The sequence below is a fragment of the Bombus pascuorum genome, chromosome 8 (genome assembly GCF_905332965.1).
Source record: "Bombus pascuorum chromosome 8, iyBomPasc1.1, whole genome shotgun sequence".
NCBI lineage: Eukaryota > Metazoa > Arthropoda > Insecta > Hymenoptera > Apidae > Bombus > Bombus pascuorum.
The window spans coordinates 16737408-16760551 of record NC_083495.1 but is presented as its reverse complement, the minus strand read 5'-3'; the positions used below and the strand labels follow the sequence as shown (position 1 = coordinate 16760551).

The 23144-nt window shown below is 47.7% G+C and overlaps 2 protein-coding genes across 2 annotated transcripts in view; both read left to right on the top strand.

Moving 5' to 3' along the window:
* The window catches only part of LOC132909535 (E3 SUMO-protein ligase ZBED1-like), a 57509-nt gene that overhangs the window by 23536 nt on the left and 10829 nt on the right, over nt 1-23144 (top strand). The window lies entirely within an intron of this gene.
* Nucleotides 1-23144, top strand: part of LOC132909551 (E3 ubiquitin-protein ligase MYLIP) — a 37491-nt gene that overhangs the window by 11239 nt on the left and 3108 nt on the right. The window contains exons 2-4 of the mRNA XM_060964456.1: nt 18137-18333; nt 22437-22677; nt 22765-22934. Of these exons, the coding sequence (XP_060820439.1) occupies nt 18137-18333; nt 22437-22677; nt 22765-22934 (608 nt within the window). The remainder of the gene's footprint in view (nt 1-18136; nt 18334-22436; nt 22678-22764; nt 22935-23144) is intronic.

Genomic DNA, 23144 nt, shown 5'->3' with positions numbered 1-23144 from the left:
TGCACCGTGAAACTCGCAGATCGCATTGTACGTCGGTTCGTATATACAAACGAAGTAGGACTGTAGATTTTTCTCGCAAGCGTTGCTTTATACGATTTCCTATAGGTATTTAAAAGTATTTGTTTCTCATTCAAGCAACGTTCTCCGTTGCATCGTTCGTTTTTACCATTCGTCGTCGCGGAGTTTGCCGAAGGTTCCGTAATTGAAATTCCTCGTTTTTCCTCCTTACATTCGATGCAGATGCGCAACTGCGCGCACATGCACTGCCATGCGTCTTTGCGAAAGTTTATCGAACTTCGAAGCGTTTCTCTCGCAAGATCGAACGAAACGTCGTTCGACCAAACTTCCATCTTATACTTAACGTTTGAAACGCGATAAAAGAGCCGTATTGGACGAACGACGTTCGTACTCGAAACGCTTCTTCGTCGAGGCGACCTACGGCTCTTCCGGTCAGACCCGTGCCTGCTCGAAATTCCAACGACACTGTTCGAACAAACGAGTTCCAGAGTGTCGAGGCTTTGCTCAACGCGTATACAACGCATTTATAGCTGGGTGCTTCGAGCGTACCAAAACGTAGAGCGGGATTCGAAATCGCGCGGAGATTCGACAAAAGTTTCACCGGCTCGAGCAAAACTGTCGAAACTGTAGATGTTAAAATTCAATAAAATCTTTGCATCTTTGCGCGCGTTTTATTTTCGCTTGTTTGTATTACGCTGCTACCGTACATAGAAACAATCGGTGACTCGCCGTTATACGTAACGCGTCTTGTTTCCGCCTTTTTCCGTTTTTTCCTTCTCGCATCCGTGTTTGTCGTAAAAGTCGATCGCAAAGAACGCAAAGCGGTGGTATCGGTTCGCTCGTCGGACGAAACGGATCGATCGATGATCAACGACGACAAACGTAGCGAGGCGATACAACGAGGCATCCGCACAGACGGACGTTCAAGGCTTGGGACGACCGAGAATCCGATAGTCGGATGCGAGCGAATACCAGGAACGCGGAGAACTCTTTTGAATCGCGTCGTCTAATTTTTAGGCTCGCGCTTGCCTTTCTCTTGCTTTCCGTGTTCGCGCACAGGTAAAAGCATCGGAAATCCGTAGAAAGTCGACGGAAACGGGAACTAGCCGCGATCGAGCGGTCGTCGCCTTACGCTACATTTTGTCTTTCCGATGTTAGATGGAATAAAAATAAAGTATAATCCATTATTATACGATCGTTGATATAAAATCGCGATACATCGAATCGGCGTGGACCTTTGGCGGCAAAGTCCAAGTTTCGCGAGTCCCCGACAATTTCGTGAAATAGCGTCAATTTCGTCAGGGTGCAAAGTCCGGCGCGCCTATACAGCGTCGGTATAAAAAAAGAAGGAAAAGGTGAAATCGTATTTTCGGCTGGCGCTTCTCGTTCTCGCGACCGACGCTAGGTTCTTATCTTTAACCGTGACACTCGTGAGCGAGCGAGCGAGCTAGCGCGCTAATTATATGTTTACGGTGAAACGCAACTAACGAACGGATTCTTTGAACCGTGACCTTGAATCGTTCAGTCAACGAGAACGTTCAGTTAGCGAACGTGATACGCGGGACGGCAACGATTCCGGTGTCTCGGGCGCCCGCATCTTTCGCGATAGCGTCTCCAAACGGCCGTGTTACACGCTACCAACTCCAAGTACTTTCGCAACGAAATTTTCTTTCGTAAACGTCGAAGGAATATTCGCGAACTCGCTGCTTCGCCGGCTTACGATCAGACTACGTTGGCGACGAGCAAGTTGGCCGAATCTCGCGCGGTTTCGTAGCGACGCTCCCTTTGCACTTTGGATGGACGCGATGCGACGCGCGACATTATCGAGCAACCGCATCGGTTACGCGTCGTGCAGAGTCTAGGTCGACCGCGGAACACATCCCTCGACGACCTTATTCTCCTTTCGAACTCGATCGAACGAAGACGCGATGGTCCGGTGTTTCGTTGCACGGCGTAGCGCGTTAACAATTTTCCAAGCGTCGGCGAATGTGCCGTTTCAGAGGATAAAAGGGGAAGAATGGGACGCGCGATTGTCCGCGTTCGATCAGGATCCTCTTTGAACGCGCGCAACTTGCCAATCCAATTACCCAACGTTTATACCGCAACCTCGACCGAGAGCATAGACAAAGCCGGTGGAACGTGTTAAATGGTACTAATGCGTTTACGTGTGTTCTATCGGATCGGTCGTCTGGGAATGAAACCGAGTGGGTATTCGTTGCGCGATCGATCGGTACGCCGTTTCACGTAAACTATCGTGACCTGTATTTGGAAAATTCTCTTTATACGTCGCGAGCCACGCGTTCTCTACCTCCGACGTAATACCATCCCGTGTTTTTAAACACGTCGTTCCGATTCTACGACCGGTATATTATTCGTATCGTGGTAGATGGATAGGTTTTCGATGGCCGCGTAGCGACGACAGTTCCACGATTACCTCGATACGAGAAATTTTCACGCTTCAGCTACCGTCGCAGATTGCTCGTTCGATGGAAACTCTAATTATCGATAAGTAGCTTTGCTAATAAATTAGAAGCCGGTTTCGCGTCATGATCGCACGTTTGTTACGCCTTCGAGTCGCAACCTTCTGTTTTTTATCTCGCCGTCGGTTTCGTCGATCTGCTACGATACGCTACGATCAGTGGCTATCAACGCCGGAATTAAAGCGGTCGCGTGAGTTTTCGGAATAATCGCGCGCAAAATATACTTAACCTCGACGAATTCTGCTAAATCGATTCTCGTCGCTACGCGATTAAAAGCTAAAGGCGTAGTAGGAAGGAGCTACGGCTCGAGTATCGCACGAATTGGAACGGACGTGTGCCCGATGCACCGTTCGAGCGGACGCTTAGGCGATAGGACTGCCGGCTTTTATCCAAATTCAATAACGTCGCTACCGATCGATACGAACGATGCAAGGAATCGCTGACTAAAGCAAACTTTGCGCAAGACGAGCGCAACTCGTTGCCAACCGAGATTACGCGGTCGAATCGAGTTAGCACCGCGGTTCCTTACAGCCCGTGCAACTAATTTTCTTTGCCCGTTGCAGTTTACGCTCATTTCTCCCCCTCGTTCCGCGTGATTCGGCCATTATACGCGGTACTCCGGCCTAGCGACGAGATTTTTAACCCTTTCGTTCTTCGACGCCCGTAGCTATCGTTACGATGCCGCGTTAGAAACGCGGTTCTGTCGAAAACGAAAACAAAAACGAGCAGGGAGAAATCGGTTATCGGTATATTTGGTAAATTCTTGGACGCGTTTAAGGCTACGGTTTTTGGTTGACTCTCCTTTTGCGCAACGAAACGATACTCGGCGAAACCACGTACGCCGTAAAGGAAAGGTTAAACGCTGGAAGCGCGCTGTTGCGCGAACCACCGTGTAACCGCTGCGTTATCTCGGTTAAAATACTTGATAGGATTTCTGGCATCGACCAAGGTAGAAAGTGGAGTGCGCGGAACGTTGGAAATTCCCAAGCGGAAAGACGGACGAAAGATGGGAAAGAGGAAAGAGGTATTCATCGCGGAGAGATCGATCGATTTATTTGCCAAATCGTTTAGCAACGTATCGACGGATAAGATGGATATACTGGTGCCTTCGCTTCTCTCCTGCGCTTCGATCGCTCGGAAAGGTCGCTCCTGCGAGATTTCTTCCTCTTGTCCGCGCGCTGTTTGCGTTAACGATTCGATAGAAGCTAGGAATTACGAAGAGCCGTCCGTCGAACAGCTAACAGGGAAACGTGCAAGATATTTCGAGACAATTTCTTGCTTCTTGCAAAATTCTTGACGCGTCTCGAATATTCAGCCGAACGCCGTCTACTCTAATTAAATTGAAACGAATCGGCGAGCGAGACGATCGACGCGGCACAAAGGAGGAGCTAATCGAAAGCGCTTCTTGCAGGAAATTACCTGGCACGCGTAGTCAAACGTCGTTCCTTTCTTTTACTTTTCCGACCTTTCTGCCTCGCTAATTTCTCCCGCATTCTCGAAGCGTCTGCCGCTTCAACGGCATCCGACGCGATATTTTTTCCTCGAGTTTCCCGTTGGTTATCGATCGACCAACGAATTCTCCGTTACGAAAACGATTTAAGTTTTCTTACTTTCGCTTACCTATCACGAGCTTCGAAATTGTCAGTTTGTTTCCAGCAACTCGTAAAATTTTATCCTCTTACAGGCAGCCAGCTAACTTGTCCCCGTCGCTTCCTTTTCTCTCGTTCCACAAATCCAGCCGTAAATTCCTCGATAAATTAAATTCCCGCCTGAAAATGGAATTCTTTCCGCGATCGCATGGAAGTCTATAAAGACTATCTTTGGACGCTTTTTTCCACTGTCTGTACGATTCTTAAGATCGCTCCGCTCCTCCGCGAATCGGCTCTCCGAGAAGAGGCCAACGACGCAACTTTAGCTTGAGACTTTAATTACGGACGTTAGCGAGCGATTTATCCGATCGATCGCGGTGAAATTCGTCGAGCGAATATTTACGCGGAGGAACGTGAGAGAAAAGGAGGAGTTCTTACGGCTTCTTTGGCCTCGAGCGTAGAAAAGGAAAACGAAGAGAACGAGCGGAACGCGATAGAACGAAGAAAAGAACGAGAAGCGGAGGAAAACGGAGGAAAAGATTTAGCCGACCGAGAGAGGAATCTGCGACGCGTTGTTTTCTTACTTTGGTTTGCGGTTTCGAAGCTCCGCGCGTTTTCCACGATTTCCGCGTCTCGTAGTAAACGCCGAAGGAGAGCGCAAGAGGATTTGTCCGCGACGCGATCGCAGACCGTGTACAAAAGGACGAATCCAATGGCGAAATATTCTATTAGATCGAGCGGCTGCGCCGTTATCGTATCTTATCGTTATACGTGTCTTATCGTTACCGATCGCCGTTCTGTTTCAACCTTCTGTTTCTGATTCCGCGTAAAGTCGGCAGTCGCGTCGTTTGCTTCCGCGGTAATATGTTCGCGGTCGTTCTTTGTCGCTGAAGGAAAAACCCGTTGCGTGCAAACTCGCGCTCGTCTACTCGACTACGACGGGCTTACGCAACAAATTATAACGTTCCATCGCGTCGGTGGCTACCCATCGAACGTGCGACGTCAACTAAAATGCTGTTTGTCGTGGCACGTGTTTTCGACTCGTAGCTGATCGGATCCTGAGATTTCCCTGGCGGCGATCGAGAGATGGAAGAGACGACCGTGCGTGGTCGTTTTCCTGATAGATTCGTCGGTCGCATAATTTCCAACGAACCGCGATTTCTATGCATCTGGAATCGAGACGTATGAAATTGGGGCGAGAACGTTTGATCGCGGGGCCAAGTATCGCGTCGAAAATGCTTCGAAAATGCCTCGAAAATGCCTCGCTCGCGGCGAAACCACGCGTACACGCAACCGTCTGTTTCCACAAAGCGAATGGAACTAGGTTAGAATCGTTCTTTTTCTCACCGCCTTGCTCTCTCTCTCTCTCTCTCTCTCTCTCTCTGTGTTTTGCGAAACCGAGCAGCTGAGCCAGCGCGAGGAAACAACATTTTTTGCACGGTTAGCACTTCCGACCAGTGCAACCGGCGAGCGTTATTCGCGCCCCAAATTCTTTGCCTCGCGAGGAAAGCAATGCGCTTTATAACGCGTATAAAAACGAGGAGCACGCGAACGAGTTGGATTACGCCATCGATCGACACCCGTCCCAGAGACATCCTCCTAGAGATCTTTCGACGTACGCACTTGCTCCTGTTTCACGTACGCTTCGTTAAACCCGTTATTTCCCCCGTTATAGCGTACGTACGAAGCATTCTCAGAGACGTTGCGTTTCGAACACAACGCAAACAGACAACGTGGACAAAGCGCTGATTCACGATGTTTCCTGAAAGCGTTTCAGCATCGTTGAAATGCACGCGAGGCGTCGCATAGCCTAATCAAAAATGCAATTAAAAGCGCGACAACTAATTAACGTCGAAGACAATAATTGGAAATATCGAAGTGGAGCGCAATTTTCAGCCGGTTGCTTTCGTTAAAGCGAGGAATCGGCCACTCTCTCGTAGGTTAGAGCAGCGAGAGTTGGCGCGCACGGCGCCGCCTGTCCCTTCGATCTCGCTTTTCCATTTGCGCCTTGTTTCTCGCTTCCGCTCTTTCTCCTTTTTCAATCCTTTCCGTTGCTATTTGTTTCTCTCTCTTTCTCTCTCTTAGGAAAATGGTACGCGCTTCTCGCTAACTTGGCAGATTACGACGGCCAATTTCAGTGGATATCAATCACAATCTGCCTTCGTCTTATACCTCGTGATATACGTATAGCTCGTCGTTAGCTGCGACGTATTTCACCTTTTTCTACATTTTCCATTCAATTTGGAAACATTATTTTCTGCCGGCTTAATCTCGTAAAAGATATCTCCCAGCGTTCAGTTATGCTCTCCGTGATACCAACTTAACATCTACCGCAACGATTCGTCACCTCTACCGCGACCTGGTATCGATCGCGTACCAGCCTGCGAAGTCCGATTTTCGTCTCGCGAAATATTTCTCTCGTTTGTACGTAGAGTCGTTTTCCTCTTTTTTTCCTTTTTCTTTTGCCAGATCGAACAAGGAAAGAGAAGAGTGTTTGACCGTTCGCGATAGATCGCGTCAACGAGGGTCGTAAATTCTCGTTACGATTAAATAATCGATGCGTCGAATTGGTCGATCCCCTATTTCGATTAGGATAATAGAGGTACTTGACTGATTACAACACCGAAGTAACAGCTTGTAATATATACTTTGTTCCAACAATTTTGTAGATATAAATAGCGACGCGTGGTGTAAATAGCAAGTTACGACTGATGACCGATCAACGGACGAAAAACCAGTCGAGAGACGTTGACTGATCTCAGAATGACATAGCAGTAAAGTCCAGTGACCATGCTGTCGCAAAGGAGAACTATCGCTGGGGGCTGGTCGCCCCACCATCGGTCGCTTGCGGATGGAAATGACCGTTGAACATGGAAAAAACCCGACCTTCTCATTTTTTACCTGATTGAACAAAAACCATAAGGAACGTCTTCGCATGAGGATCTTTTATAACGATCAAGTGCCTTGATAGTAAAATAAAAATGCTTCGTTTTATGACAGTTCCTTATCGGATTATCGCGGCCCGACTAATTATATTTGCACAGCCAGTGGCCGTCTTGACCGAGGGATGATTTCTGGTTTATGTAAAGTAATCGGTCGTAACAAAGAGAGAGTTATTTTATCGATATCCTTTATCCACCTCACCGATGTCGATGATCTTTCGATATATCTTGTAAATCAACGTTTCGACAACTTAGACCTGTGTGTGTGTGTGTGTTATTCGCAATCTGTCGTTACCACTACAGCGAACGTTGCCTGTAACAATTGCGCATCCGTCGCAGCCTATGCGTCGGTTTAGTTACATATCAGTCGCTTGGCGGCGATCGATTAAAAATAGCGTCTAACCGAAACCTAAGAAGAATATAGATACGCCAACAACGTGTCTATGACCTGTGACACAGCAACGATCATAGGCCGACGCACACGTCTGTCGCCTCGCTTTTTATTCCCTCGCATAAACTATAAACGAGAGATGGGAATTGGTTTCGGATTTGACGTTGTTTTATGCGGCCACCGTGTCGCGCCGATCGCAAGGCGGCCGATACCGACGCGTACGTTGCCGCACAATCGTAGGCAGAATTCACCGTTCGATACCGACAGATTTTTGCGAATATCACGGAAACTAAGGGCAAGCGGCGGTGGTTTCACGTGTAGGAAGAAGTTTAGGAAGGAGGTGGATATCGATACACGTATGGACGAAAGATTCAAAACTGCGACAAAGAAGAACTATCTACGTTAGGAGCGAAGGGGGACGGGCTTTGAAGCGTGTGAGTCGAGTTTCGTGGATTCCTACATCGTGGATACAATTTCGGAGAAGCAGGAGAAATCGATCGGACGAATCTTCGAATCGAATTTCATGTTCGAGAAACGAACATGTTCCGATAGGTTCGGGTAGGTTATTCTCTGTAATCGCGTTGAAAGCTGTGACGAGCATCGGTCGATAAAAGTCCATCGTGCCGCGTAAATCGATCGACGTCGTTGACTGTGTGTGCGTGCATGTGGTGTGTGTGTGGAGGGGGGGGGGGGATCAAACGAACAAATGGCGAGTTCTTCGAGTCTTTTTTTTGCGAAATCAACCACCCTGCACCTATCGAACTTCTATCGGATTTCTATCGCGTTGCCGCCTCCAGGGTTCTATCGAGTTTCTACGTTCTGCTGAAATTCAGAGAGAAAAATACTCGGAAAATAACTTTAGGTTAATCGATTCGACGCGTAAACAGAAATAATCGCTGTGTGTCGTATCGATAATAATGCTTGCAAATGACCCTCTACGAGATTATCGTCGCAAAACAAATTTTCGATAAACGAGTTTCCGATTGTTTAGTATTTTTCGTAGAAACCGTATCGGAAACACGACCGAGCTTGTTCCAACAATATGAGTCGTGACAAACGTTTAACCTGTCTCTTACGTTCTTACGACATTCCGCCGTGCGTGTCGTTTAAAGTTAAACTTTCCACAGGGTAGAAAAGTATGACTAACCTTGACCCTGTTTAGCGAATTAACTCGAACTTGACGTACGTTTACCGACGATTTGAATATTCGTGATAGCCGTTCGAGTCACGAGATATTAAGCGCTCGATAACTTTATCAGTGACTGGAAGATTAACAAAAATAGGAGGAAAACGGTAAAGTAGTGCGATAACGTTGGTAGAAAAATGTTTTATATACTTTGACTCGTCGCGAATAGTCGATAACGAGTCATCAACCGCTTTGAATTTATCTCTCGATAAAAATACCGTCCGTTGTAAACGTCGATTATTAGATACAGTTACGTACGTACGAGCGAGTCTACCGAATCGCTTTTCTGCTCTCGCTTTTTAATGCTCTTAACAGCGCTAGATCGCGTTATATCTGCGTGACAGAGAAGAATAATAACTGTAACTTTATAGGCAAACGATGAACGGCTATCGATTTAATTTATCTCGTATATCCAAAGATTCCCGGTTATAACGTGAAGTTCTCGGTTTTCCCTGGTCTCGGCTCTCCGTCGGACGGTTATCGTAGTTGAGATTCGGTTCTCAACCTTGGAAAGTAAAGCGTACGATCCATTTAGTTTAGTTTGCAACAACGATCGATAGTTTGTTTATGATCGTAAAACAGAAGTTTATCTGTCAATTTACGATTTGCAATTTTCTAGGAACGTGGCTGCGAATCACCATCGACGTTGAACGTCAAATCCAACGGCTATCCAATTGCGGCTAGTTAAAAAAAAAAAAAAATACTGATAAAATCGCACAAAGTTGTTTATTTGTCTGGCCGTTTTTGCAGCAATGGCAGCGCGTCCTGCGTCATATCCGGAGCTCGTTACAATTCGTAAGCGAAGCGAGAAAGCGCGTGGACGAAATTATTGCCAAATAATTCCCACTCGTCTCCTCCTTTTTTTTTTTTTGTCATCAACTGCATTTGCGTCTCATCGTACTATACGAAGCGTGTTACCTGTAACGGCATTTCTACCATATATTTCGTCGACTACTTTCTCGTTCTTTCCGGTGTTTCCACTCAAATCCTCTCTTCGCGATTCGTTGGCTCGTTACGCGCACGTTAAATCGAAAAATTGGCGAACACGGTGAAACTCGTCTCTGCTTGGACTCGTTCAGGATCGGATTTCCAAAGATCGGTCGCGTTTGCGTTTAACGGCGAGTGTAACGAAGAGGTTCGGCTCTCGATGTTTGGAGGATCGTTGGGGGAAAAAGGACGGTAAAGCCGTTGCGATTAGCGTGCATCGTCCGCGTTATCCGTGGTAAAACGAACGATTCGTCTGATTCAGGAGCGCGCGATCTCCGTGCTTTGTAGGTTGTGCTGCGGCACGCTCGAAGACCACGCTGTATTCGCGTATATCTAGGTGGTGTACGTATACAGATACGAGCACACAGAGTTGTCCGTATGCCATCGAGTCGAGTCGATGCGATACGTTTGCGTCGGTGTATACATCTACGAGTCGTGGCACGTTGAAATTGCAGGCTAGCCATTACATAGCTCGTTTAATCTCTCGCGCTTTGCGTCCCTTTTCATTTCGAATGCCAGCCGGCTAATTCGAGCACGCGCCTTCTATTCTTACGAACGAACCAATTTACCAAACAATTTGCCTCTCGATCGAACCGTGTTGTCGGTGTTTCCCGCTCTAGGATACAGCGCGATTAAATTACGACGTTTTGCTGTTTCTTCGTCGGTGGATATGGTGACGATACGAAACGAAACGAAACGAAACGCGTGGGTCGAATTTGCCCCGTTCTTGAACGAGCGCGTCGTTAATCGCGGGGGCGTGTTCCTCGAACGAATTACCACGTACAACGACTACGCAGGATTTCGTTGCGCGCATCTGACGAACGGTTCGTTGGTAGTTGCGCAGTGGCCAGAGTGATTAGATGGCGTGATTAATGCACGTCCAAAACGCGCATTAATCTTGGAATAATGGTCCGCTTCACGAACGACGTACTTCTATCGCGCGACTATTTGCGTATCGGACGTGAATTACGGAGAACGGCGAACGAGAAAAAAGATCGATTCGTTACCCGAACGCGAAATCTACTTCGAAACTTTCCAACGATCGTTCCGAGACGTGTTTTCGGAACGCGAGAATTTCGCCATTTAATCGAAGTAAATAAGCGTCGTGTAGTTTGCGACCATTATTGAATTAAACTACGTCTATTATATTTGTTGCACAATAGCGAATAACAGCGAATTACGACGAATTACGAGTCGATGATACGATAATATGGTAATGGTAAATGACGATATAGAGCGAAGCGGAAAGAAAGAAAGAAAGCTACGAAAGAGAGAGAGAGAGAGAGAGAGAAAAGGTCGGCAATATGCGAACGATCGAGACGATTACGTAAATCGTAGATGGGTACTTGATAGGAGAGAGCAATTTCTGGATTGACGCACGGCAACGTAAAAGCGCAGCTGGTGCTGAATATCGCGGCAATTAATCCATGTCGTAAAAAAAATCTGTTGTCGTGCTACACCGTTCAACCGTTCATATCCCTAAACGCGTTTAAATGTTTCCGATAATAAGCCTCAGATGTGAATTCGCGCTGTTCGAAGCGAACCTGAGAAACCTATCTCGCGCTATACGGGTTTTACGGTACAGGTGGCTGAAGAGAATCGTAGAGCGTGCGAATTAGCGCAAAGTGCGGAGACGTTGGAAAAGCGAGGCGAAGAATTTTTAAACGATTATTCGCACGGGATCACGAATACTACGAGCAAAGGATAAAGAAGCGCGGATTTCGGAGAAGAATGCACGGATCGGAAGGAATAGTACGACGATTCGATAGGTTAGTAGCGAGTTTGTTTCCACGACATCGGCGACTGAAATTAATTGGGTCACTGTGCGAGCGAGCAACGTCGTCCGTGCGAGTAACGGCATGATAAATCTTCGGGCCGTCGTTATGACAAATTTATGGCTCCTCGTTGAGACACGGACGAGAGCGCTTGTGATTCTTTCACCTTCCATCTTCGATATCGTCTTGGACGGATCGTGCAGATTCGCGCGAATCCTCTTACCGATTGTCTTGCGAAATTGATTATCGTGTTTCTCAGAGGGAAAGAGACGCTCCAGTATCGTGTCATTAGCTGTTTCGCGCGAACGATTTTTCAAAAATACGATAAATTACGTCGAATTGCGATCGTTGGTCGATTCAAGGTCCGCTCGTATCTCGGAACGAGCGAGTAACCGAAAAAGAGACGCGCGCCACGTCCAGGATAAAGGGATTTCGGCTAAAGCAGAGTAGCTTGTATCGTAGAAAGCGACGAAGTTCCAACAGGAAAATACGCTCGGACGCGTGGACGTTGCAGAAAGACGAAACACAAAACGCTGGTACGTAGGTGGACGCGAGAAACGAATTCCATTGCACTCGACTCGAATAAACGCTTTACGTTACGCTCTATAGTCTGTACGGCGTCTCGAACCGCTTGCTCTACCCTCTTTTCCTAAATTCTTCGCTTTATTTTCTATTCCGTCGATTTACATCTTATTGCTTTTGTCCGGCCCGTGTTTCCACGTCGTATTTCCACCTCGGTACTCCGCTCTCGATTCCTCCTTCGTTCGATTCGCACGAGCATTTCGAACACGATTTCGATTTTTAAAGAACTTTCACCTTTGCGCGATCCGACGTCAAAGCCAGAAAGAAGTATCCGTCGTTAAATCCAACTATCGCGCGTATTCTTCGAAACCGCTCGAACGATAAGAGCGTTCGTTTCTCTGCCCTTTTTCCTTCCACCGGTCGTCTACGTCGGAGAAACTGGAAAACGAAAAGACCGACGTATCTTAGTATGCCGGCTCGTGGAGCAACGATTTCCCTTCGTTTCTAGCATCTTTTGTGGGTCAAAGAGGCGGAACAAGATATCTCTCTGCGCTATTCTTCCGCAACCAAGCGATGCCAGAGACGGTCGGCTTTCGAGGAATCTCCGATAAAGAGATATCCTTGGCATCGCTGAAAGGATTCGTTTAACGAAAGATCTGGTATGAAAATGCGAGAGAATCGATTTAAAGAAGGACGTACATACATATTCTACGTATAATTACAAAGCTCCGTTGCCTCGCAAATTGTCTTCGACTCGGATAATTACCGGTATCTTTCGTCTCTACCGTAACCCGAATTCCTTTTCGCAATTTCTTCAGAGGCGAACGAAGCAATTTCTTCTCTTTTCGCCGTAGAATCGCCACACCTTTCTCGGTTGCGATAAAACGAAAGTCGAGCGTTGCTTCGTACAGACGCGTGTCGTGCGCCGCGAGTTTAAAGCTGGCAAACGTTACGAACGAGACGAGACGAGACGAGACGAGACGAAAAGTCGGACGACCATCGCGAAGAAAACGAAGCTTTTCCGCGGTACTCTCGCCCCGGCACTTTCTTTCGTCGTGCAACCTAGCGACTACGTTCGAAACCCGCGTTTCGCTCGAGAAACTTTTCCACCGAGTGAAATATTGCGCGCCGCTGGTCCCACGACTCGGAAACTCGTTCTACCGTAAGTAGTCGCACGCCGGAAATATCTCTGAAAATTATTTATTTATTTATTTATTTATTTATTTATGCGTTTATCTACATATACGCGTAAACATAGGCGGAATAACGTGGCTGATTCCGAGCGTCGATGAGCCAGCTCTGAAAAAAGAGTACACGGAATGGTGGAAAAAATCGATAGAGCGACGATACTTATCGGACGATCGACAGAGACCGAACTGTCCATAAAGGCTACGGCGTATGTATGAAAAAAGGCGAACGATGTCCGATAGTTTTAGTCGGAGCATAAAATTTTGCCAGGGACCGTAACTTCGGACGATCGATACGACTATGGAAAAGTTTCGAGTCTCATAAATTGCTAAATGTCGGACGCGATTCGTGCTGAAATTTTTTCCAACGTTGTAATTCTTGATGAAACAGGCTGATAATCGCGAGACGCGAGTCGGTACGAAAAGCCGAGGTGATCGAAAGCGACGATGCCCTTGTCGCGTAATTTTTGAATGATAACCAATTAACTCGGTAAAATGACTGCCTTTATTGGTAACACGGTCAAGTTTTTACTACAAAAAGATTACAAGAACTGTCGCAGACCCGTCTCGTACCATCAAGGAGGAAAGCTCGGCGTGGGTGTGCCCTTTCGAACTAGGAACGCGGATTCGTCGTTCACGCTTTTCGGTAGAAAAACGAGGGTAACGATCCGCGATGCTCATTGGTTGACAAATAAAACTACGAAGACAAAGAAAAGCAGATGCGGCTCCTTGTTCGTGGGAAAAACCTGCTATTTCGCCAGACACCCGCTTTCTCCGTAATCGGTAAGAGCGTGCAAGAGACGTAAGGACCATCCGTAAACCGAAAATACTTATACGAATAGGAATGAAACTAAACGGATTCGGTTTATGGTATTTCCTTAGGTCTGGTCAGGTTCAGGTTTAGGTCGCGGGTCAGTGCAACGATGTGAGGAACCTCGCAAGGACCATCGCGTTTGGCCTAACACGTGGCACGCAGAACTCTATCCGCGACACCCTGCTCTTTCGAGCTTCGCGATGCACACCGAACGACACGAGGCTCAAATTATCGGATCAGGTCGAACCAAAGAACGTGGTATTATCGTCGTGGAAAACAGTCTAAATACGAGACTGGAACGTGGAAATCGAAGCGAAACGCGTTGATCGAATGTGGGTCGCAAGCTGTTTGAAAAATGGGAAAAATAACGATTCGACGTAGACGTATTGCTTGTAAACACATTCCGTTCCATGTTTCTTTGATTCAATGATTTTCCAATTACCTACTGTTATTTACAACGTATAATGGAATTTTTGTTACGCATAGAAAGAGCCGCGGGTTAATTTTCGAAAACTCTCGTAACCGAATTCGATTTCAATTCACGTTGCGTATTGGATAGCGGTAACGCGAGACGATTCGACGAAACGAGAGAACCGAGCTGGATCAACGATCGGGAAAATTCGATTGGACGTTTAATCGTTCGTCTCTCGCCTTTCTTTCGCGCTTCGTTTCAACGCCGATAAAGGGCGTAAAACGTGTAACGAGTATGCAACATCTGGCAACGGAAATAACGGACGATGTGGGGGAAAAATGATGGACGTTACACGATCCGCGTAATTCCGTCAGAGCGTCGATAGAAATCGTCGCCGGGAATCACAGCGTCGGAAATAACTTTAACGACTTTGCTCGCGATCTATGGAAAATAGCAGCGATGGTCTGGCCGAGGAATATAAAGAGATATAGCGGCGCGCAGACGAGATCGCGCGTCCGCTTCTTTGACTGGAAAAAACGTGCTTTATCGACGATAGAAACGTTTCGATAGTTTTAAAAGGTGCGACGAGTCTGTCCGATGCTTCGTGATCCGACTGCAGAGAGTGGCAACGCGGTATGGTTGGGAAAATAGTTTCGGAGGAAGAATTCCTTTGCAAATTCCCGACGTTTCTCCACGAAGGAAAACGTCGGGAATCGTAGCTCGGATTTTCGAAATGGCCGACAGTTATACGAAAAGCGACGATCCGATTTGAATCGAGAATCGTAGATTCGCGTTCGCGAGTGTTTTGAAGAGAAAACAGCGGGCAAATATATATGTACAGTCGCGGAAAATAAGGCGTAAAACGCTCGGCGAGACGAGACAGCCGCGTTAAAAATGCCAAGTGGCATTGTTCTTGTACGGAAGGGGAGCGCAGTGGAGACGCAGGAAAATTTTACCTTCTTGTTCTCCGCCGGGACTAACGACCCTTTTGAGCCATGGCCGGTGGGAGGAGGGCGAGTGGCGAAGCTGTTGAACCGAGGAAAAAGAGGCAGAGAAGGCGGAAAACGAGGGAAAAATGGGATAGGGAGGAAGGAAGAGAGACGGGAAAGACGAAGACGAGCGTCAAAGAAGTTGCGGTATATGTACGTGCCGAAGTGGTCAGGGTCTTGACGAGCCGTGTTATCGTTCTTCTAGTACCTCGATAGCGCAACAATCGTTAAGCCGTCTACTATCGCGAGCACCACGGCGTTGGAAAAAAATTTACGAGCAGGCAACTTGGCGGCAAGTTAGATCCTTGCCGAAAGACTTCTAGTCGAGAGATGGAGGAATTTTCTTACTTTCTGAGAATCTTCCGTCTCTTAATCTTTCGCTTCTCTTCCTATACTTACTCCTATTCTTCTCGTCCTCCTTGATCGCCAGAGGATCGGCAAGCTTCTCCTCGTTCTCGAAATCCGCTTGCCGAGCGTTTCGCGTCGAGAAACTTTCCAACGATCGAAAATTCACGGGAGAAAGGCAAACAAGAAAATCTCGAGAGTTCTGCGGATTTTCGCGATCGCGTACCCCGGTCGCGTATCGTAATGCGCGTATCGTAAACGGAGAATCCATCGGTTAAGACGCTCGTCGACGTTGCCGATATCGACGGACTAAAGCGCTCCAAGATCTACTTTGCCTAACTGCCAGACAGAAATCTCGTTACGCGGTTGGTCGAGAGGAAGGAGGATCGAAAGAGGAGGAACGAAAATGAAAGAACAGCTTGTTACCGAAGGATACGAACGCGGGGACGAATTCGCGATTCTTTTCTCTCGGCGTAATCGAAATCGATGGAAAAGAAACGAGAAAGAAGCGACGCGAGCGGCCGATTTATCGGTGTGGTGCGACGAAAAGCAAAGAAACTCGGCGAAACGACACGAGGCTGGTTGGTCGTTGGCGTCGTGTCGGATTAACCAGTTTATTTAATTCGAGCCAGCAGCGATATTAATTTTGCGCGGCGCCTGCCATACAAATTACTTCGTTCCGAAACGCTGTTATTTTCGCCGTGCCACGCGTCCGTAAAACCGCAGTCGTATGCATGCACGATGTACGTGCATCGACGCGCGTTAATTTTGCGCGCGCACGCCTATACAAAACCTATTGGACGATTAAACGAAAAACGCGTTATCGTCGCGCGTTCGTTTTTATCTACGCGCCAGCATAAAATTCCACCAAACTCCATCGAAGAGTCGCACAGTCTTGGATGAAACTAGAAATTGGTACACGATTCGTACCATCGTCGAATAGCTATAACATTTACGTACGTACAGCCGTAGACAGATAGCGTCGCTTCTTTCGTCCGCTGTTGCAATTTCCGCGTTTTCGCGTCGAAAATTCCTCCGTCGCAGATGAAATATCGCGTCGATGATTTTTCAGAACGGTCTGGCGCCGTGTCGTATCGCGTCGATAATACTTAACGACGAATATCTGGCGAATATTTGCGAGAAGCGGAGACCCGTACGCTTACGCCTGTCCGCGGCTGAAGCGAGTTGCGGGAATGGAAGACGGCGGTGTTGCGTTCGTTCGACGAACTGTATCCGTGAAAAAATACCGGCACCGTGACTCAGAGGTGGTTTGGTCGGAAGTATAGAGAGTTTGGAATTATACAGAGACGTTGAAAAGCTCGAGGGTATCGACGGAATGGATGCAGCTGGCAGATGAAGCGTCTGCTTGATATTCTATCTTTTCGTCCGTAACTATTCACCTAGAAATATCTGGTCGCTGCACCCTAAAGCTTCCTTTATCGTCTACCGTTAACAGAGTCGACGAATGCATTTGCGCCACTGAGCGACGCGATCGATACGATCTATCTCGTCGGTTCTTCGTCTTTTTCTCGAAAGCTGCGCTCGATGCGCTTGGAAAGGTGAATTCGTAGTCTCCGCGCGAAAAACGAAAACTCGGAGATTCAGAGTTAATCGGAGCGAACCCTTTGGCATTCGGGGGAAAAAATGAATTTTCACGAAAGCGTAGATGGATGTCCGAGTCGAACGAGCAAAGTGTTTCGTAGCTGTACGCGAGCGTATTTTCATACGTTATTTTCGTGCTAAAGAGACTAAAATATCGACCAGCGACTCTCGACCCAGTTTACGTCGATTTTCGGACATATTTATTCGCACGTTTCGGCGAACGCACGAAATTTGCGCGATTAACGCGGCTTCCCGTTTAAGCTCGTTGTTTCGACTTTTTCGCTGAGAAATATAGCCAAACGCCCGCTCGCGGGGAATACGTCGCTCTCGAGACAGCTTGCGACGCGTTTCCTTTTTCCCAACGTGAATTTTCGTCGTGGTCGTCGTGGTCGTCGCTATATAGGTACGTGACCGACTTTCTGTCCGTTCCGAGAAAGAGAACGCAGCCACGAAAATCTGCGAGAAACAGAAAATAAAATGATAATTCGATCGAACGATATTTGCTCGCAAGTCCGAGCTATTTTGGATAATAAATCGTATACGCGAGAACGTGTTTCCGTTAAGCTGGAACAAAATACATCGAAGGATGGAAAGCGGCGTTTGCAGATAGCCGCGTATGCGGTTAAAAGCCACGCTCGCTACCTACGAGAATACCGGTAACTTTCTAAATTATTGCCAGCGATATATCGCGCGCTTTATTCCACCGCGTTGTTTTCTCACGGATCGGTGCGTGGTTTTGCCGGTATTCCCGATAATCGATTAATTTTACTCGGGAGACAATAGGTTGGGAAAAATATGCTCGACTCGTGGACGAGTCGGTTCGATTCGATTCGGTTGCCGGTAGATCGGGGTATAAAAAGGCGAATCTTTCTAATTGAAAATTTCCCATTTTTACAGGCATGCGACTGTTTGGGCATTAGCAAGGAGTGCGACTACTTTGGCTTGAAATACCAGAACGCGAAGGGCGAGGAACTCTGGTTGAACCTGAGGAATCCCATAGAGAGACAAACGGGTGGCGGCGTAGCGCCTTTAAGATTCGCGTTGAGGGTTAAGTTTTGGGTGCCGCCTCACCTGTTGCTGCAAGAAGCCACCAGGTAAAAGATATCTCGAAAAACGTCGCCTCGCGTCACGCAACGCGAAACAAACTCATCGCGCGTATTTCACGTGCTTGGACTTGGTCGACGGAGGACAGAGTGCCGGGCACCGTCAGATCGACGTAACGCAGGTAGCGAGCGGTAACGGTATCGCAGATTTGGTCGAAACGAGAGCGTTTTCGTAGAATTTCGTCCGAGTGGAACGTCGAGCGCGAAAGACCGAGATCGATAGACGGATCGACGAACCGATCGAAAAGCCGATCGGTTGTCCGTGGTTGCGGCTCGTCGTGGAAGCAGACGATCGAGCACGTACGAAATTGCATCACGGAGACTCGAGTGGAAGGCACTGATTACGCCGGATAATACGGTCGGTGAATATATATGCGGATTATGTCGGAAGGGTATTGGTCCGAAACAGGGTAAAGAGAGCGGTGCAAAGTACAGAGACGAAAAACTACGACGAATCGTTGGATGTCGCGGAGAACGGAGCAACGACGCGAACGGAATTTGCGGTCGGTGGACGCGTGAACAGTTCGAAAGGCAAGCGGTCGTGATTAAACGCGAGCGAGTCGAATCGGATCGGGGTGGTAATTAATAGAAAGTGGGAGACGGAGGATGGAACGAGTGCGAATCGAGTATGGACTCCGGGTCCAGGAGATTTCAGCGGATCGAAACGTAATTGCGATTTAATCGCGGTAGCTCGGAACACCCTTGGAAAAGGTAAACGCGCCAAGAGTAACGCGTTCGATACGCGAATTAATTGGTCGCCGAGTGGCAACGTTCGTTAGCGGTGAACTAGGATAATCGCATCGGTTGACGCGAAAGCTCGCAAACCGTCGCGCGTTTCTAGATTCGCGCGACGGAGCTGCCTTCGCGGACGAAATTTCTACGAGAACGACACGTTCGACCATAGCGTAGTTTCGATTAGCCCAAATCGACTAGTAGCTGAAAGTGGGTCGGTTTCGAAAGACCGGTTAAAAAGATCTCTTCGCCTTCAGTTATACTTTCTCGCCGCTAATAATCGCGCGAACAACGCCGTTCGCGAACATTTACGACAAAGCGCTGTTCGCACGGACAACGGCTACGTCGTATATTTAAGCTCGCGGAGTTCGAGGTATCGACGAATACGTTTCGTTAGCGAGATAGAGCTGGTATTTAACAAAATACGCGCGAGCAAGAGTTCCGTTGGTTCCACCGTTCCGGATAATGAATCTCCTCTCGCGCAATTGCCACTCCGAATAACCGAAATCCGGAAGACGAGATTCGCTGTTTGTTCGGGGTGTAAATCAAAGTTGTTACAACGCTATTGTCGCGAAATGTACCGAGGTTTCCACGTACGCGCGTCGCCCTTGTTCTCCGAAATTGAATATCGCCGATGCAACACCATACACGTAGTTTCGTTCCGACCTCGTAAATCTGAAAACGTCGAAGCAAGGTTCGCGGCGTTTCGCGTTTTACCGCCTACCATCTTCTGCTCGACGAGGAGATACGGCGTGGAGACACGGCAACGATAAAGCGATAACAAAGAACGGATTCGTTGGAGTTGCCCGACGTAATTTCCATAATTTAGTCGTTCGCGAATCGTTCTTTCTCCGAGCGCGATCCAACTTCTCACGGGTCACAGGATCCATCGGTTTTCCAAGGCGCGAGCTGACCTGAAACTGAAATTTCGTTCTCGCACGGCGCGGAGAACTAATTGAAATTTACAAGCGTAATAAGGCTATAATAAGCGAACTGTCATCGAAATCGATCAGAAATCGTCGCAGTCGAAGTCACGAAACTCTATCTCGACGCGAGGCGGAATTTCGCGTCGACTGTTGCGAACTCGTTAGAGTTTTATACGTATATCTGTGCGCGCGCGCGTGTGTGTGTAGGATATATATGTCTACTTTCTGTTAACTTCTTCGGAAGAAGTTTCGATATTAAACTATGTACCTTTCGCGTACAGGAGTTGGCTCCAAGTTCTCTAAATATCTTTAAATACCCAGAAGCTGTTTGCTCTTCTCAAAAGCCCAGAGTCCATAGGTTAAGCGGCCGGTCGGGTTACTATATTTACTTGGCTGTATAAAGTTTTTCCGCGTACAATCGCGTCTTAAACGTCCTTCGTGTTTCTTCGTCTTTCGTAGTTTGGCCGAGAAATTGACGACGCGAAAGAATCGGTCGTTTTCGCGATGTTCCACGTTTCTTTCGTTCGTTGACATATGGGCAGGCAGGAGAATCGCGCGATGACAAGAAAGGCGGATAGTTTGATAGGAAATCGGAGGAATTATAGCGTTGGATGGACGCGGCTGCGTTGTAGCAGTTGGATAACGAACGTACGAATAAAGCAGAATTTATAGCTATGGAACGCATTGTTTGTCTACCGAGCGAAAGCGATATCGAGAAACTCGTTTCAAGTATATGTAAATCAACGGCTAGAGAAAATTTCGACAACGTTCGCCGACGCAACTTTGTTGATAGCACGAGGCTCGAAACGTGCGAAGATTCGTCGAAAACTCGCCTTTATCGCGATGAATACGTAAATGACCTCTTAACGGTTAAACGATCGACTGAATATTTATGCGTTTGGAAATGCAAACCACTGTCGGAACGTATCTATCGTTGACGCAATAACGTCCTCGGGACGTTGATTCGCGATACTTTCGACGATCGCATAATCCGGTGATATTCGACTTGACCTACTCTGATCTTATCCGAATTGCCCAACACGGTTTCGCAAATTATCCGTCACCGAGAAATAGGACTGGTTGCTTCGAGCTTCGTGACGCGGATAGAACGCCTTTCTTTCTAAACGTTTAAACGCTGCTGCTCTTCGGCTTCCGTTGGCGAACCGTGTTCCGCGCGATTGTTAACGGTCCTGCGAGAGTCTCGCGAACGTTTGACAAGCTCTTCGCGCTTGTCACGTAAAAATAAAAAAGAGAAATCAAAGACGAAAAATAAAAGACAAAAATAAAGCGCTTGGTTTACACCAACTGCGATTCACTTCTAAGCTCCCGACGCGACTTTTCAAGACTAAAGCTCTTACAACTACTTGATTTTTTTTCTTTGTCGTCTCTCGATATCCCCACTATCCACGCGTTTGCTAGGCGTTATCGAACGAAATTCGGCGAAAGGACCGTTGGGATATCGAGGGTTCGTTCGACATACGTTGTCGCCGAGCGTCGCCACATCTTTATTTCCGTCATCAGCCCATCGGTTCCGAAGCGCGGCCTGATCCCCGATGCGGACCGAGACGCGGTTGATGTTACACGCTCGTTGACGATCGTAGACCATCGCGTATCGCGCGGAACTTTGCGATGGAGCGAGGAAAAGCAACGAAATTAGGAAAACCGTTTGCCGATAAGATCGCGTTTCTTCGCGACCCGCCAAAGTTCGAATCGAAATTCGACTCGAAAAACGGATAATCGTGTCGATCGATCGCGCCGATAATCGTGCATTGGCGAGCAGAGTAACTGGCAAACGTAGCGAACGACCCGTGTCAAAGTCGCCCGTCGAACGATACAGCTCGAATTTACCAAAGTTGATCGGAACTCTGCCCATTTCGATCAACCGTTAAATTCGAGCGTGGAAGCAGCGGTCGTATACGAAACTGCGTTCGCGCAGTTTCTCCGTCGTTGGATTTATCGATTTATCGTCGATACGCTATTAGCGCGTTACATACGGACGACGTCTCTCGTTACGCTTGTCCGTGAAACTAACGTACATCCGTATTGTTGAAGTGGTCGTCGCTTCTAGGAAAACTCCACATCTGGTCTTTAGTTTTCTCAAGCACTGAAGCCATCGACAGCGCATAGACGAAAGACTGCGTCGAAGGCAAACCATAAACGGTACACACGCAACGTTGGCTTCAGGGTTTTTCATTCATAAATAAGGGTAACGCTGCTAGGCGTGCGGATCTGGATCAGCTCGTATCGTATTCCAAACTTTGTACTTACACTCTAATGTTCAAAATATATATATCTTTTCTACCTTACAATTTATCCACGCGTTCCTTTGTATTCACGTACATGTTAGCATCTGCGACGAGCTGCTGGATAACGTCACGCTCCGCTGCTAATCGATAATAATTCTCGCAACGGTGGAATCTGTTTATCTGATTGCAGGCATCAGTTCTACTTGCACTCCCGTTTGGAGTTACTCGAGGGTAGATTGAAAGTGTCGGACTGGGCTTCCGTGGCACGTTTGGTCGCTTTGATAGCGCAGGCCGACACGGGTGATTACGATTCGATGTCACCACCGAACGCGCTCTACTCGCAATGTTGTCAAATCCAAACGGCGGAGCCGTGCGAATCCAGGCCTCAGGACTTTCTCCATCGGATAGTTCAACAACACAAGGAGATCAAGGTTTGCGGCTATTTTTCTCCACGCGCGTTTCGTCCGTTCTCCTCGTCGTCGCGATTCATCCACGCTTTTTCTTTCTTCTGTCCCCAGGCGATGAAAACCTCCACCGCCGAGTATTGGTTACTGAAGGAGATATCCAACTTGGATACGTTCGGCCAGGAGATGTTTCACAGCAAATTCGGGTACAACGGAGTGTCGATGATCGGAGTCGGACCACATGGTATCACGGTTTATCGTAATCACGACGAGGAAACGCAAAAGTACGTGGTAGATGTTGTTGGCCGACTCGATTCACGATCGGTAAGAAGTTGGCGATCAACTCGAGCGAACCGACTCGTCGAGACTCTTTAGTTTCGAAGCTTCGCTCGAGCATTACCGCTTTCGATGGAGCGCATTGGCCGTGGTCGCGTGCGAACTCGTCGTTAGCGGTATCTGGTGCGCTTTTACCCGACCAACTTTTTATCCATCCG